Below are 12,946 nucleotides of genomic sequence, written 5' to 3'. Positions count from 1 at the left end.
AACCTATCTCCTCCTCAGCCGTCTCTTCTTCAAGCTGAATAGTCCTAACCTCTTTAATCTTTCCTCATAGGGGAGCTGTTCCATCCCCTTTATCATTTTGGTCGCCCTTCTCTGTACCTTCTCCATCACAACTATATCTTTTTTGAGATGCGGCGACCAGAACTGTCCACAGTATTCAAGGTGTGGTCTCACCATGGAGCGATACAGAGGCATAACATTTTCTGTTTTATTCACCATTCCCTTCCTAATAATTCCTAACATTCTGTTTGCTTTTTTGACTGCCGCAGCACACTGAGCCGACTATTTCAATGTATTATCCACTATGACGCCTAGATCTCTTTCCTGGGTGGTAGCTCCTAATATGGAACCTAACTGTGTAACTAGGGCATGGGTTATTTTTCCTTTTATGCACCACCTTGCACTTATCCACATTAAATTTCATTTGCCATTTGAATGCTCAATTTTCCAGTCTCACAAGATCCTCCTGCAATATATCACAATCTGCTTGTGAGTTAACTACTCTGAATAATGTCACATCATCTGCAAATTGTCATATTCCTTTTTAGATCATTTATAAATATATTGAAAAGCACAGGTCCCAGTACAGATCCCTGAGGCACTCCACTGTCCACCCCCCTCCACTGAGAAATTGTCCATTTACTCCTACTCTGTTTCCTGTCTTTTACCCATGAAACCCTGTTTCCTGTTTTTAATCCATGAAAGGACATCACCACCTATCCCATTACTTTTTACTTCTCTTAGAAGCCTCTCATGAAGAACTTTGTCAAATGCCTTTTGAAAATCCAAATACACTACAACTACTGGTTCACCTTTATCTACATGTTTTTTAACCCCTTCAAAAAAGTGAAGCAGATTTGTAAGACAACACTTGCCTTGGGTAAAGCCATGCTGACGTTGTTCCACTAAACCATGTCTTTTTATATGTTCTATGATTTCAATCTTTAGAACACTTTCCACTATTTTTCCTGGCACTGAAGTCAGGCTAACTGGTGTGTAGTTTCCTAGTTCGTCCCTGGAACCCTTTTTAAATATTGGGGTTACATTAGCTACCCTCCAGTCTTCAGGTACAATGGATGAATTTAATGATAGGTTACACATTTTTACTAAGATCTGAAATTTCATTTTTTAGTTCCTTCAGAACCCTGGTGTGAAGACCATCTGGTCCAGGTGATTTGTCAATCAGGCCTACCACATCTTCATGGTTTACCATGATTTGGTTCAGTCCATCTGAATCATTACCCATGAAAACCTTCTCCGGAACGGGTATCTCCCCAACATCCTCTTCAATCTCTTATGAGGAGAGATTGAAGAATCTAAATATGTACACCCTGGAGGAAAGGAGGAGCAGAGGTGATATGATACAGACTTTCAGATACTTGAAAAGTTTTAATGATACAAAGACGATGACAAACCAGGTCACGATTTGAAGCTCCAGGGAGGAAGACTCAGAACCAATGTGAGGAAGTATTTCTTCACAGAGAGGGTGGTGGATGCCTGAAATGCCCTTCCAGAGGAAGTGGTGAAGACCAGAACTGTGAAGGACTTCAAAGGGGCGTGGGATAAACACTGTGGATCCATAAAGTCTAGAGGACATGAATGAAGAGTGCGTGGCTTGCGGGAATGACGGCTACTACCTGGAGATAATACCCTTATTCAATAAAGATACACACGGCTAATGTGACTCCAATATTGCTCTAAGCTTCAATGGCAAGAGGAAATGTGGAAAAAAGGATTTGCAATCACAAAAGAGCGGGGAATAGCTTGCTTGTTACGGCGGTTACTACCCCAAACCAAATAAGCCTGATACTTCACTTTCAATGCATATCCAGCATAGCTCTCTGCTTCAATGGCAGGGGAGAAAGACCGATACTTCACTTTTGGGTACTTGCCAGGTTCTTATGGCCTGGTTTGGCCACTGTTGGAAACAGGATGCTGGGCTTGATGGACCCTTGGTCTGACCCAGTATGGCATGTTCTTATGTTCACGCATATCCAGCACAGCTCTCTGCTTCAACGGCAGGGGAGAAAGACCGATACTTCACGCATATCCAGCATAGCTCTCTGCTTCAACGGCAAGGGGAATGAAGAAACGTGGATATATATAGACAGCAACCAACAAGGACTGAATTATATAGTCTGGGTAAACAAATAAGCATGGGTGTAGCTTGCTTATTGCGGCGGTACTACTCCTAACTAATTAACGGGCTGATACAGTAAGGAGCGGTAGGAAGAGCTGCGTTAGTGCCGGGCGCACCCGCGTTTGCCGCATGCACAGTCCGGCTCACCTACCGCTCGATACTGTATTAAAATGGTATGCAAATGCAAGCCGCGTCCAAGAAGCGTCCATGAAGCGTTAGGCTCACGCAATCCATTTTACTGTAAAGAGCGCTATACAGAGCCTATACAGTAACCTGGGTGCGCTGGTACCTGTCATTTCAAATGACATTTGAAATGACAGGTACCAGGAAATGGACGGTTCTCCTACGCTCGGGATTGCCAGTCCTCTCTACCCTCCTCCCGAAGCAACGAAAAGCGAAAAAGGAGAAAAGCGAAACGACATGTGAAGTGTAACTTACTTTTCTTGCAGCCTTCCTCCGGAGACGCACCGCGGCTCCCCTGCCTCCCGGGAGGCAGGGGGCAGCCCTGGAGGCAGGGTAACCGCGGCCGCACTTTACTGTATTGACCTGTAAGCTCGATATTTCACTTAGATGCAGTTCCAACACTGCTCTCTACATTAATGGTGGGGGTGGAAGGGAAATAGAACTAAAAGGTTACTAAGAGCCAAGAGAAACAGATAAGTATGAGAAAAAAAAGTGCAAAGCTTGCTTGGCAGACTGGATGGGCCGTTTCATCTTCTTCTGCCGTCATTTCTATGTTTCTATATGTTTCAGTAAACACGGAAGCAAAGAAATAGAGTAGATAAGGCCATTGTGGAAAGATTAAACTAAGTGCCCCTTTAACTCCTCGATCATCTAATGGTCCAACTTACTCCCTCCCAGGCTTTCTGCTTCGGATATATTTTAAAAAGTTTACACTGTGAGTTTTTGCCTCTATGGCCAACTTCTTTTCAAATTCTCTCTTAGCCTATCTAATCAATGTCTTACATTTAACTTGCCAACGCTTATGCTTTATCCTATTTTCTTCTGTTGGATCCTTCTTCCAATTTTTAAATGAGGATCTTTTTGGCTAAAACAGCCTCTTTCACCTCACCTTTTAACTATGCCAGGAATCGTTTTGCCTTCCTTCCACCTTTCTTAATGTGTGGAATACATCTGGACTGTGCATCTAGGATGGTATTTTATAACAATTTCCACATCTCTTGCACACTTTTTACCTTTGTAGCTACTCCTTTCAGTTTTTTTCTATTATTCTCATTTTATCAAAGTTTCCCTTTTGAACGTTTTGCACTTTGCTTACTGTCCCCCTTCCAGTCATTAATTCAAATTTGATCATATTATGATCATGATTGCCAAGCAGCCCCACCACAGTTACCTCTCTCACCAAATCCTGAGCTCCACTGAGAATTAGATCTAAAATTACTCCCTCTCTCATCGGCTCCTGAACCAATTGCTCCATAAAACTGTCATTTATTCCATCCAGGAACTTTATCTCTGTAGCATGTCCCGAAGTTACATTTACCCAGTCAATACTGGTTTAATTGAAATCTCCCATTATTACTGCACTGTCAATTTGATTAGGTTCCTAATTTCTCTTAGCATTTCACTGTCCGTCTCACCACGTTGGCCAGGTGGACTGTAGTATACTCCTATCACTATACTGTTCCCCAACACAAGGGATTTCTACCCATAAAGATTCGATTGTGCATTTAGACTCAAGCAGGATCTTTATCCTGTTGAACTCTATGCCATCCCGGACATAAAGCGCCACACCTCCTCCCGAGTGTTCCTCTCTGTCATTGCGATATAATTTGTACCCCTTTATAGCACTGTCCCATTGGTTATCCTCCTTCCTCCATATCTCTGAGATGCCAATTAAGTCTATTTCATCATTCACTGCTATACATTCTAGTTCTCCCATCTTACTTCTTAGACTTCTGGCATTAGCATTCAAACATTTCAAAGTGTGTTTTTTGTTTGTATTTTCATTCTGCATTTGAATTGATAGGGCTAATTTGGAATCTTTTAGCTCAGGCGAGTTTTTAATTACAGACACTTGGACTACTTTTCTTATTATTGGAATCTCATTGTTGGGATACCCTAATTCTAATGCGTCATTAGTATGCTTTGAAAATACCTCCCTCCGAACCATAGGCTGCTGAGCGACTGTCTGCTTTCCCCTTTGTTCTAGTTTAAAAGCTGCTCTATCTCCTTTTTAAAGGTTAGTGCCAGCAGCCTGGTTCCACCCTGGTTGAGGTGGAGCCCATCCCTTTGGAAAAGACTCCCCTTCCCCAAAAGGTTCCCTAATTCCTTACACAACTGAATTCCTTTTCCTTGTACCATCGTCTCATCCACGCATTAAGACTGGAGCTCTGCCTGCTTCTGGGGACCTGTGCGTGGAACAGGGAGCATTTCAGAGAATGCTATTCTGGAGGTTCTTTGTTAGAAGCAGAAGCAGTGGCAAATGGGGAAGATACTTCAGCAGTGGTACTTGTTTAAGCTCATCCTGATTCCGAAGATGTCATGGCATACTTAAACTTAAACATGGAAAACTTAAACCAGCTTCCCACCCTTCAGACACCATTCCCACAAAATCCCTCCTCTCCATCCCGAACACTATATCCAAACCCATCGCAGACATCATAAACTCCTCCCTCTCTTCAGGCTCTGTCCCAGATGCTCTTAAACAAGCTATTGTCAAGCCCATCCTAAAAAAACCAACACTAGACCCTAAAGACCCCGCTAACTTCCGCCCTATCTCTAACCTGCCCTTCCTATCCAAAATTATGGAAAAGATTGTAAACATCCAACTTACAGAATATCTAGAAAGCAACAACATTCTGCATCCAGCCCAATACGGCTTCCGTAAATACCTCAATACAGAAACCCTCCTGCTCTCCCTCACGGACCACTTACTCATAGGCATGGACCGAGGCAACTGTTACCTCCTCGCCCTACTCGACATCTCAGCTGCCTTTGATACCATCAACCATAACCTCCTCATCAACCGGCTATCCGAAATAGGCATCTCAGGCCTAGCCCTACTATGGTTTAAATCCTACTTATCTAACAGAAAGTTCTCCGTCAAGATAGGAAACGCCAACTCCACACTCTATCCCTTGTCTCAAGGTGTCCCACAAGGCTCCTCCCTCTCCTCCACCCTTTTCAACATTTATCTCACACCTCTATGTCAGCTCCTCACAGACCTCGGCCTCAAATTCTACCTCTATGCAGATGACGTTCAAATCGTCATTCCCATTCACAACTCTCTCTCAGATGCCCTTGCCTTCTGGAACACATGTCTTGCCAACATCAATGACTTCCTCACCAACATCCACCTCGCTCTAAACTCCTCCAAAACAGAGCTGCTCCTTATCTCTCCTCACCTCCCTCCCAAACCACCGATCTCCAACGATCCAGCTTTCAACGTCATAACACCCCAACCCACAGTAAGAGACCTTGGGGTTATCATAGATCAACAACTCAATCTCAAAAAACAGATCAACTCCATCCTCAAAGAAGGTTTCTTCAAGCTTCACATCCTGAAGAAACTCAGACCCCTCCTCCACTATCATGACTTCCGCACCGTCGTCCAAGCCACCCTTTCCTCAAAGCTGGACTACTGTAATGCCCTCTTCCTTGGCCTACCCTCCTCCACCACCAAGCCCTTACAAATGCTCCAGAATGCCATCGCCAGGGTCATCACCAACTCAAGGAAAGCTGATCACATTACCCCAATACTCAAAGAACTCCACTGGCTCCCCATCGCATCCCGAATTCTCTTCAAAATTCTAACCATAGTGCACAAGTCCATCCACTCGCACAATTCCAATTGGCTGGATGAACCCTTTCGTCCTATACGCACTGAACGACCCACTCGCACTGTCAACAAAGGCACCCTCTCCATTCCCCCTTTGAAAAAAGCCCACCTCTCCTCTACTAGGGACCGTGCACTATCCATTGCAGGCCCTAAACAATGGAACACCCTCCCTACCACTCTCAGGCTAGAGCCATGTTACGCCAAGTTCAGAAAAAAACTTAAAACATGGCTCTTCCGACAAGCCTACCCTGATTAAGTACACCGACTTCCGCAAGTATCTTGCCTACGCCTTGTATATTCCTGTAAATAGTCCGTTGCAGTTTTTATTTATTGCTTTAATTCCTCCACCTCCTGCTCTTTGTATACTCCTCCTTGTTCGCCCTCCCTGTTCATTGTAATTTCTACCTTTAAAGTTACATTGTAAACCGGTATGATGTATGCATACTAATACCGGTATATAAAAGTTTTTAAATAAATAAATAAATAAATACTAAACTGAAGGAGGAAGTTTTAAGTTTTCCCTAAGGAAATTTGTGTAGTAGTTCAAAAGGGGAAAAAGGATATTTATTCTCATATTAAAACTCAATTTAGACTGCTAGCAATATTTTCTTACTCGAAATTGAGATGGGTAGCTTGTGTGTCTCAGGTGAAATATGTTATTACTGGCCTATTTTCTGCTTTAGACCTAGCTATATTTGTGACTCATAGGATTAAAGGGATAACTGGAAAACCTGAGATAATCCTCAATGCAGGAAACTGATGACTAGCTGGGTATTATGAAAAAGAACAGGTGAACAATGCCTTATTTCAGCTGAAACTTCATATATTATAGGATTTAACCCCTCATTTGAAAAAAATTAGAATGGATTCAGATTATTGAGGAAGGAAATGGATAGGGGCATTGTTTCACATCTTTTCTTATGATAAAATATACAATTTTTGATAGTAAATTAAACTAGAAAGAATGTCATGAAAGCTGAGGTACCGTAGAATGCTAGATTATTTTGGGGCTAATGTCCATTCAGTTGTTTTAGGGTTTGCACATAGAGCTTACTCAACTGCTGCTTTTCTCTGGCAGAGATATTTTGGCAACACAGAAGAATCCCTGTTCCTCATCATTCATGTTAGCATGCATGAATATTTTATAATTTGACAAGAAATGTGGTAGGACATCCCTTTATGCAAATTATCAAATGTCTATTTAGGAATGAAGATTTTTTTTATATTGTTTTTGGTTGGGAGTTGGAATTCGTAGGATATGTCACACAACTGTTATACTATTAAGGTGTATGATCACTGGGTTTAACGGGGAGAATTTATTGTACACTCAAAAATAAAAAGCTTAACATTTTTTAAAAATTGAGTCTTTTAAAATATTTTTACCAGTATATACGATTGGAGTAGGACAGCTTAGATTCTTCCTAGCTTGGATTGAAGCTTTCTTCTGAGTAGAACTGTCCATTACTTTACCAATTGGATTTGATGATACCTAAAGAAATACAAAAATGCGTTATTGATTCAATTTCAGACCGATTAAAAGTATACCTTATAAATCAATGTAAATAAGAATCCAAGGTAGTTCTTAAATGAATAAAAAATACAACAAATATGGGCTATAGTAAATCAGCTTCAAATTTGCAGAAGGTGTTGGTATAATAAATGTTGCATTTACATCCATCACGAAAAGATGTACACAGGCTGGGCCAAATCCGGTTCATATCTATGAGCCACTTCCAAAAATTTTAGGAGATTGGGGAAAGCGAAGTTGCTTACCTTTAACAGGTGTTTCATGTAGGCAGTGGGACAATTCAGCCACACAAGTTGATGATGCTATCTGACACTGCCAAAGTGGAAAAAATGCTCTGGGAGCTCAGAAAGACCGAGAATGCCTTTCTGAGTATGAATGAGCCGCCTCAGTTTTTATCACAAGCTAACTTCAACTGTATGGGGAGGAAGTTGGGATTGTGTGGCTAATTTGTCTTGCTGTCTATGGAGAATATCAGTTATAGGTAAGCAACTTTGCTTTCTCCACAAACAAGTATGACATAATCAGTCGCATAAGTTATAAAGTTAGACATAATTAAACAACTACTAAACCAGATGGAAATGGTTATCAACATCGACAAAACTGAATTCCTTCACCTTGAGAGAAAACATACTAAAATCATTCAAACACCAATAACCCTAAGAAATAACCAAAAAATTGAGCTAGCCGAAAAAGTAAGGAATCTGGGAGTAATATTGGACCCAGAAATTAACCTGAAGCAACGCATATCTATAAAAGTAAGAGAAGGCTACGCAAAACTTATGGTCCTCAGAAGATTGAAACCATTACTCACACCTGCCCACTTCAGAACAGTATTGCAAACACTTATCTTTTCTAGCACTGACTACTGCAACGCACTCTTACTAGGACTCCCAAGCACATCGATAAGACCACTCCAGATACTTCAAAATACTGCAGCCAGAATACTAACGGGAAAAAAGAGGAGGGACCATATAACCGAAACTCTAGCAGACTTACATTGGTTACCCATCGAATACAGGATAAAATACAAAGCCTTATGCACCATACACAAACTAATATATGATAAAGAAGCAGACTGGCTAAACACAGCCTTACGAGTACACGTTCCACAAAGAAACCTCTGCTCAGCAAACAAAGCACTACTAACAATCCCTTCAGTAAAGTCAGCAAAATTAACCCAAGTGAGAAAAAGGGCTTTATCATTGGCTGGGCCCATACTATGGAACACGATGCCCCCCGAACTCAGAATACAGAATAATCTCAAAACTTTTAAGAAAAATCTAAAAACGTGGCTCTTTAAAAAAGCCTTCACTAAAGAGTGTGGAGGGTAGAGAATGAAAGTACAGGGTAATGCAGATGAGAATGAATTTACTCAATCCTACATTTAAGAAGTAATATTTCAAAGCGATAGTAACTCAATAATATACCTGGACTTGACCAACATTACTCAAATAATGATTTTATTTATGAAATTGTAACTGAACTTTATTGGCACCTGTTAGAATGTACGATATCCTACATTTACTTACCTTAGTCTATGTGCCTATTTGTAAACTGTTGCGATGGTATATAACTTAGCGACGGTATAGAAAAGTTTTTAAATAAATAAATAAACATTACATGTAATTTGAAAGACTGGCGAGAGAGTTGAAGGCATTAGTTAAACTTTTAAATAATGCTTTCCCAAAATTGCTATATTGACCTAAAGCATTTTGTAGGCAGTAATGTGCAATGAAGGAACAGATGGAAGCCCATGTGGCTGCTTTGCAGACTTCTATGGAAGCAGAGTGAAGATGGCCTAAGGAGGCTGCAGTAGCCCTGACCTGACATGTTTTTACCTTTTTCTGAAGTTGTTGGTTTTACTAAGAATATCAGTAGGAAATACAATTAGATATCCATGTAGAAGGAGTGTTTTGTAACAAACTTCTTGTTTTAATGGGTTAAAAGAGAAATACTTAAGATCTCCTAGTAACACATTTTTGTTCAAACAGAACAAAAATGTTCTTCTCCAATCTAAAGTATGAAGACCCTGCTGGCTTTTAATAGCGTGTGGTCTGGAAAAAATGTTGGTAGAACACTGGACTAATTGGAATGAAATTGAGAAAGCAGGGTTGCTTACCTGTAACAGGTGTTCTCACAGGACAACAGGATGTTAGTCCTCACATATGGGTGACATCATCAGGATGGAGCCCAATCATGGAACACTTTTGTCAAATTTTCTGGAACTTTGACTGGCACCTACTGGGCATGCCCAGCAAAGCACCAACCCTGCATCCAGCAGGGGTCCCCCTTCAGTCTCGTCTTATATCAATTTTCTTATTATTGGAATCTCATTGTTGGGATACCCTAATTCTAATGCGTCATTAGTATGCTTTGAAAATACCTCCCTCCGAACCATAGGCTCAAAAGATGCACCTATACACTATTCCCACAATCAGGAATAAATCAAGAACAAAGATGCACCTATACACTATTCCCACAATCAGGAATAAATCAAGAACAAACATAAACCTGCATCTTACCATGTTGCTCGACAACAAAGGCTAATCTCAATTATGACATCTCCAATTACTCAGCTCCTAGGTCTCTCAGTATTCACGCTAACTCTATTCAACGCACAGTCACTTTCCAAAAAAATGCACATCCTCAATGATTATGTTATAGAAGTCAACCCAGACATATGTGCAGTCACGGAATCATGGCTGAAACCCTCTGACATAGTACTAACGAACCAGCTGCCCATACAAGCCTATGACCTCATCTCAGTCCCCAGACCCAAAAAAAGAGGAGGAGGTCTCCCCCTAGCTACTAAAAAACAATTAGGTTTAACTCTACAACATACAAACTCCACCACGAAACTCAAATTCTCCCTCTTTAAATCTTAACAACTACAAATATGCCTCATCTACGCCTCACCAGGAACTCTAGATTCTGACCCCTCTACTCTAATAGAGCTGATAGCCAAACACATTAACGTAGACAAACCTGCTATTATCCTGAGAGACTTTAACTTGCGCATCGACGCTCATCCACAATCCACAAACTGTGAAACAGTTCTTTCTTCACTCAGCCACTTGGGTTTCACACAAATTGTCAATAGCCCTATTCACAAGGCAGGACACACCTTGGACCTCATCTTCATCAATGACAGTTTTTCCATCTACTCCAATCCCACCTGCTCACTAGTCCCTTGGTCAGACCACCGAGTCATCTACACGACCCTTAAGATCAAAAACCCCCCACCTCAAACCATAACCAAAACCACCATCCATTTCAGGAAACCATGCCCACTGGACCTATTCAGCGAGCGGTGCTCCAAAGAACTAAACCAGCTAGACCTCTCTGACGCTACCACAGCCACCACCTCATGGATTAAACTCACCAAACAAATTGCAGATCAAATCTGCCCAACCACCACTAAAGTAATACAACCTGCACTTGACAACAGAAAACCTTGGTTTACCCCTGAACTTAAATCCTTAAAACAAAAATTAAGAAATAAAGAACAAAGCTGGAGGAAAAACCCCTCCTCTGCATCACATGCTCCCTACAAAGCCATTCTCAACACCTACAGGAACGCCATCCATAAAACCAAGAAAGACTTTTATGCAAAAAGAATCCACAATTTCATTTTTGACTCAAAACTTCTCATCACTTACCAAACCATCAAGCACTCAACAAAGCCAACGAACTTGCCAATTACTTCAAGACAAAAATCTCCAACCTAACCCGCTCTCTTACAAACCACAGCCTCACACCAACACCCCTCCCCACAACCCAGCCTCAACAGAATTTCAGCCTTGAGTTCTTCGGACCCACCTTCGCCCTGGAGATTGAAAATACCCTCAAGAAACTCAAACCATCCTCCCACCCATCAGACCCATTACCAACAAACCTGCTCACCGCTATCCCGAACCCCATCGCACAACCACTAGCGGAAATCATCAATACCTCTCTATCTCAAGGCATAGTTCCTAATCAATTAAAATTAGCAATTCTTAAACCTCTGCTGAAAAAACCAAACGCCTCTCCTACGGACCCGGCTAACTTCAGGCCCATCGCAAACTTACCCGATTGCGAAACTGATGGACAAAACTGTCAACAAGCAACTGTCAGAATGCCTTGAAGATCACAGCATACTCTCCCTGGCACAGTACGGATTTCGCAAATCTCTAAACACTGAGTCCCTTCTCCTTTCTCTCATAGACACCATCCTCCTAAACTTGGAGAAAAAACAATCTTACCTACTGGTGCTTTTAGATTTATCCTCAGCCTTTGACACGGTGAATCACACAATACTCATAGACCAACTAGCAAACATAGGCATCAAAGGTTCAGCACTTAGCTGGTTTAAGTCATTCTTGTGCAACAGGTTCTACAAAGTTAGGATAAATAATAAGGAATCTCAGTCTGTCCTGTCAGACCAGGGAGTCCCTCAAGGCTCCTCACTATCACCCACTCTCTTCAATATCTACCTCCTCCCACTCTGCCAACTACTCTCAAACCTCAAGCTCACTCATTACCTCTATGCGGATGACATACAGATTCTCATCCCAATTACAGAGTCACTTCAAAAAACCATCACCCACTGGAACGACTGCCTTCAGCCAATCAAACACCTACTTTCCAGCCTCAACTTAGTGCTGAATGCCAACAAAACGGAGATGTTACTTATTTCCCACGACTCTCCTATCAACCCATCAAGCTCTGCACAATCCACTAGCTTAAACATCGAGCTTGCCCCGAACGTCAGGGATCTAGGAGCATGGCTGGATAAACAACTAAACTTAAAACAATTCATAAACACCACCACCAAGGACTGCTTTTACAAATTACAAGTCCTCAAAAAGCTAAAACCTCTCCTTCAATGACTTCCGTCTAGTTTTACAATCCATCATCCTAACAAAACTCGACTATTGCAACTCTATCCTACTCGGACTCCCCACCAATACCATCAAACCCTTACAGATGGTCCAGAATGCCGCTGCCAGAATCCTCACAAATGCCAATAAAAGAGAACATATCACCCCCATCCTCCACAATCTACACTGGTTACCCATCAAATACAGGATCCTTTTCAAAGTTCTCACTATCATTCACAAAGCGACTCACATCATCTCGCCCATCACGTTAAGGACACAACTTCGACCGCATACATCATCTAGACCCATCAGAAGCGTATACAAAGGCACACTGTATGCCCCACCTGCAAAAACTTCACTAAAGAAGAGAGCACGATCCACTGCAGGACCTCACCAATGGAACGCGCTCCCCCCAGACCTACGACTTGAACCCAGCCTACCGGAGTTTAAAAAAAGCTAAAAATCTGGCTCTTCAGCCAAGCTTTCCCAGATACTTAATGCTACTAGGATGACATGATTTGATGCCTTAATTTAAGTGCATGATCTGATACCTTAATTTAAGTGCTATCTCCTTAAGCTCACTATGCTGATTCTCTTTA

General features: G+C 41.7%; 1 protein-coding gene across 8 annotated transcripts in view; it reads right to left on the bottom strand.

The window, feature by feature from the left end:
* LOC115084722 overlaps nucleotides 1-12,946 on the bottom strand; it is a 664,924-nt gene that overhangs the window by 91,838 nt on the left and 560,140 nt on the right. For all 8 annotated transcript variants that reach the window (XM_029589949.1, XM_029589957.1, XM_029589951.1 and 5 more), the window contains one exon: nucleotides 7,341-7,446. In XM_029589949.1, the coding sequence (XP_029445809.1) occupies nucleotides 7,341-7,446 (106 nt within the window). The remainder of the gene's footprint in view (nucleotides 1-7,340; nucleotides 7,447-12,946) is intronic.

This window comes from Rhinatrema bivittatum, chromosome 2 (assembly GCF_901001135.1).
Source record: "Rhinatrema bivittatum chromosome 2, aRhiBiv1.1, whole genome shotgun sequence".
NCBI lineage: Eukaryota > Metazoa > Chordata > Amphibia > Gymnophiona > Rhinatrematidae > Rhinatrema > Rhinatrema bivittatum.
Note: the sequence above shows the minus strand (reverse complement) of the source record. Positions and strands in the feature narration are given on the sequence as shown.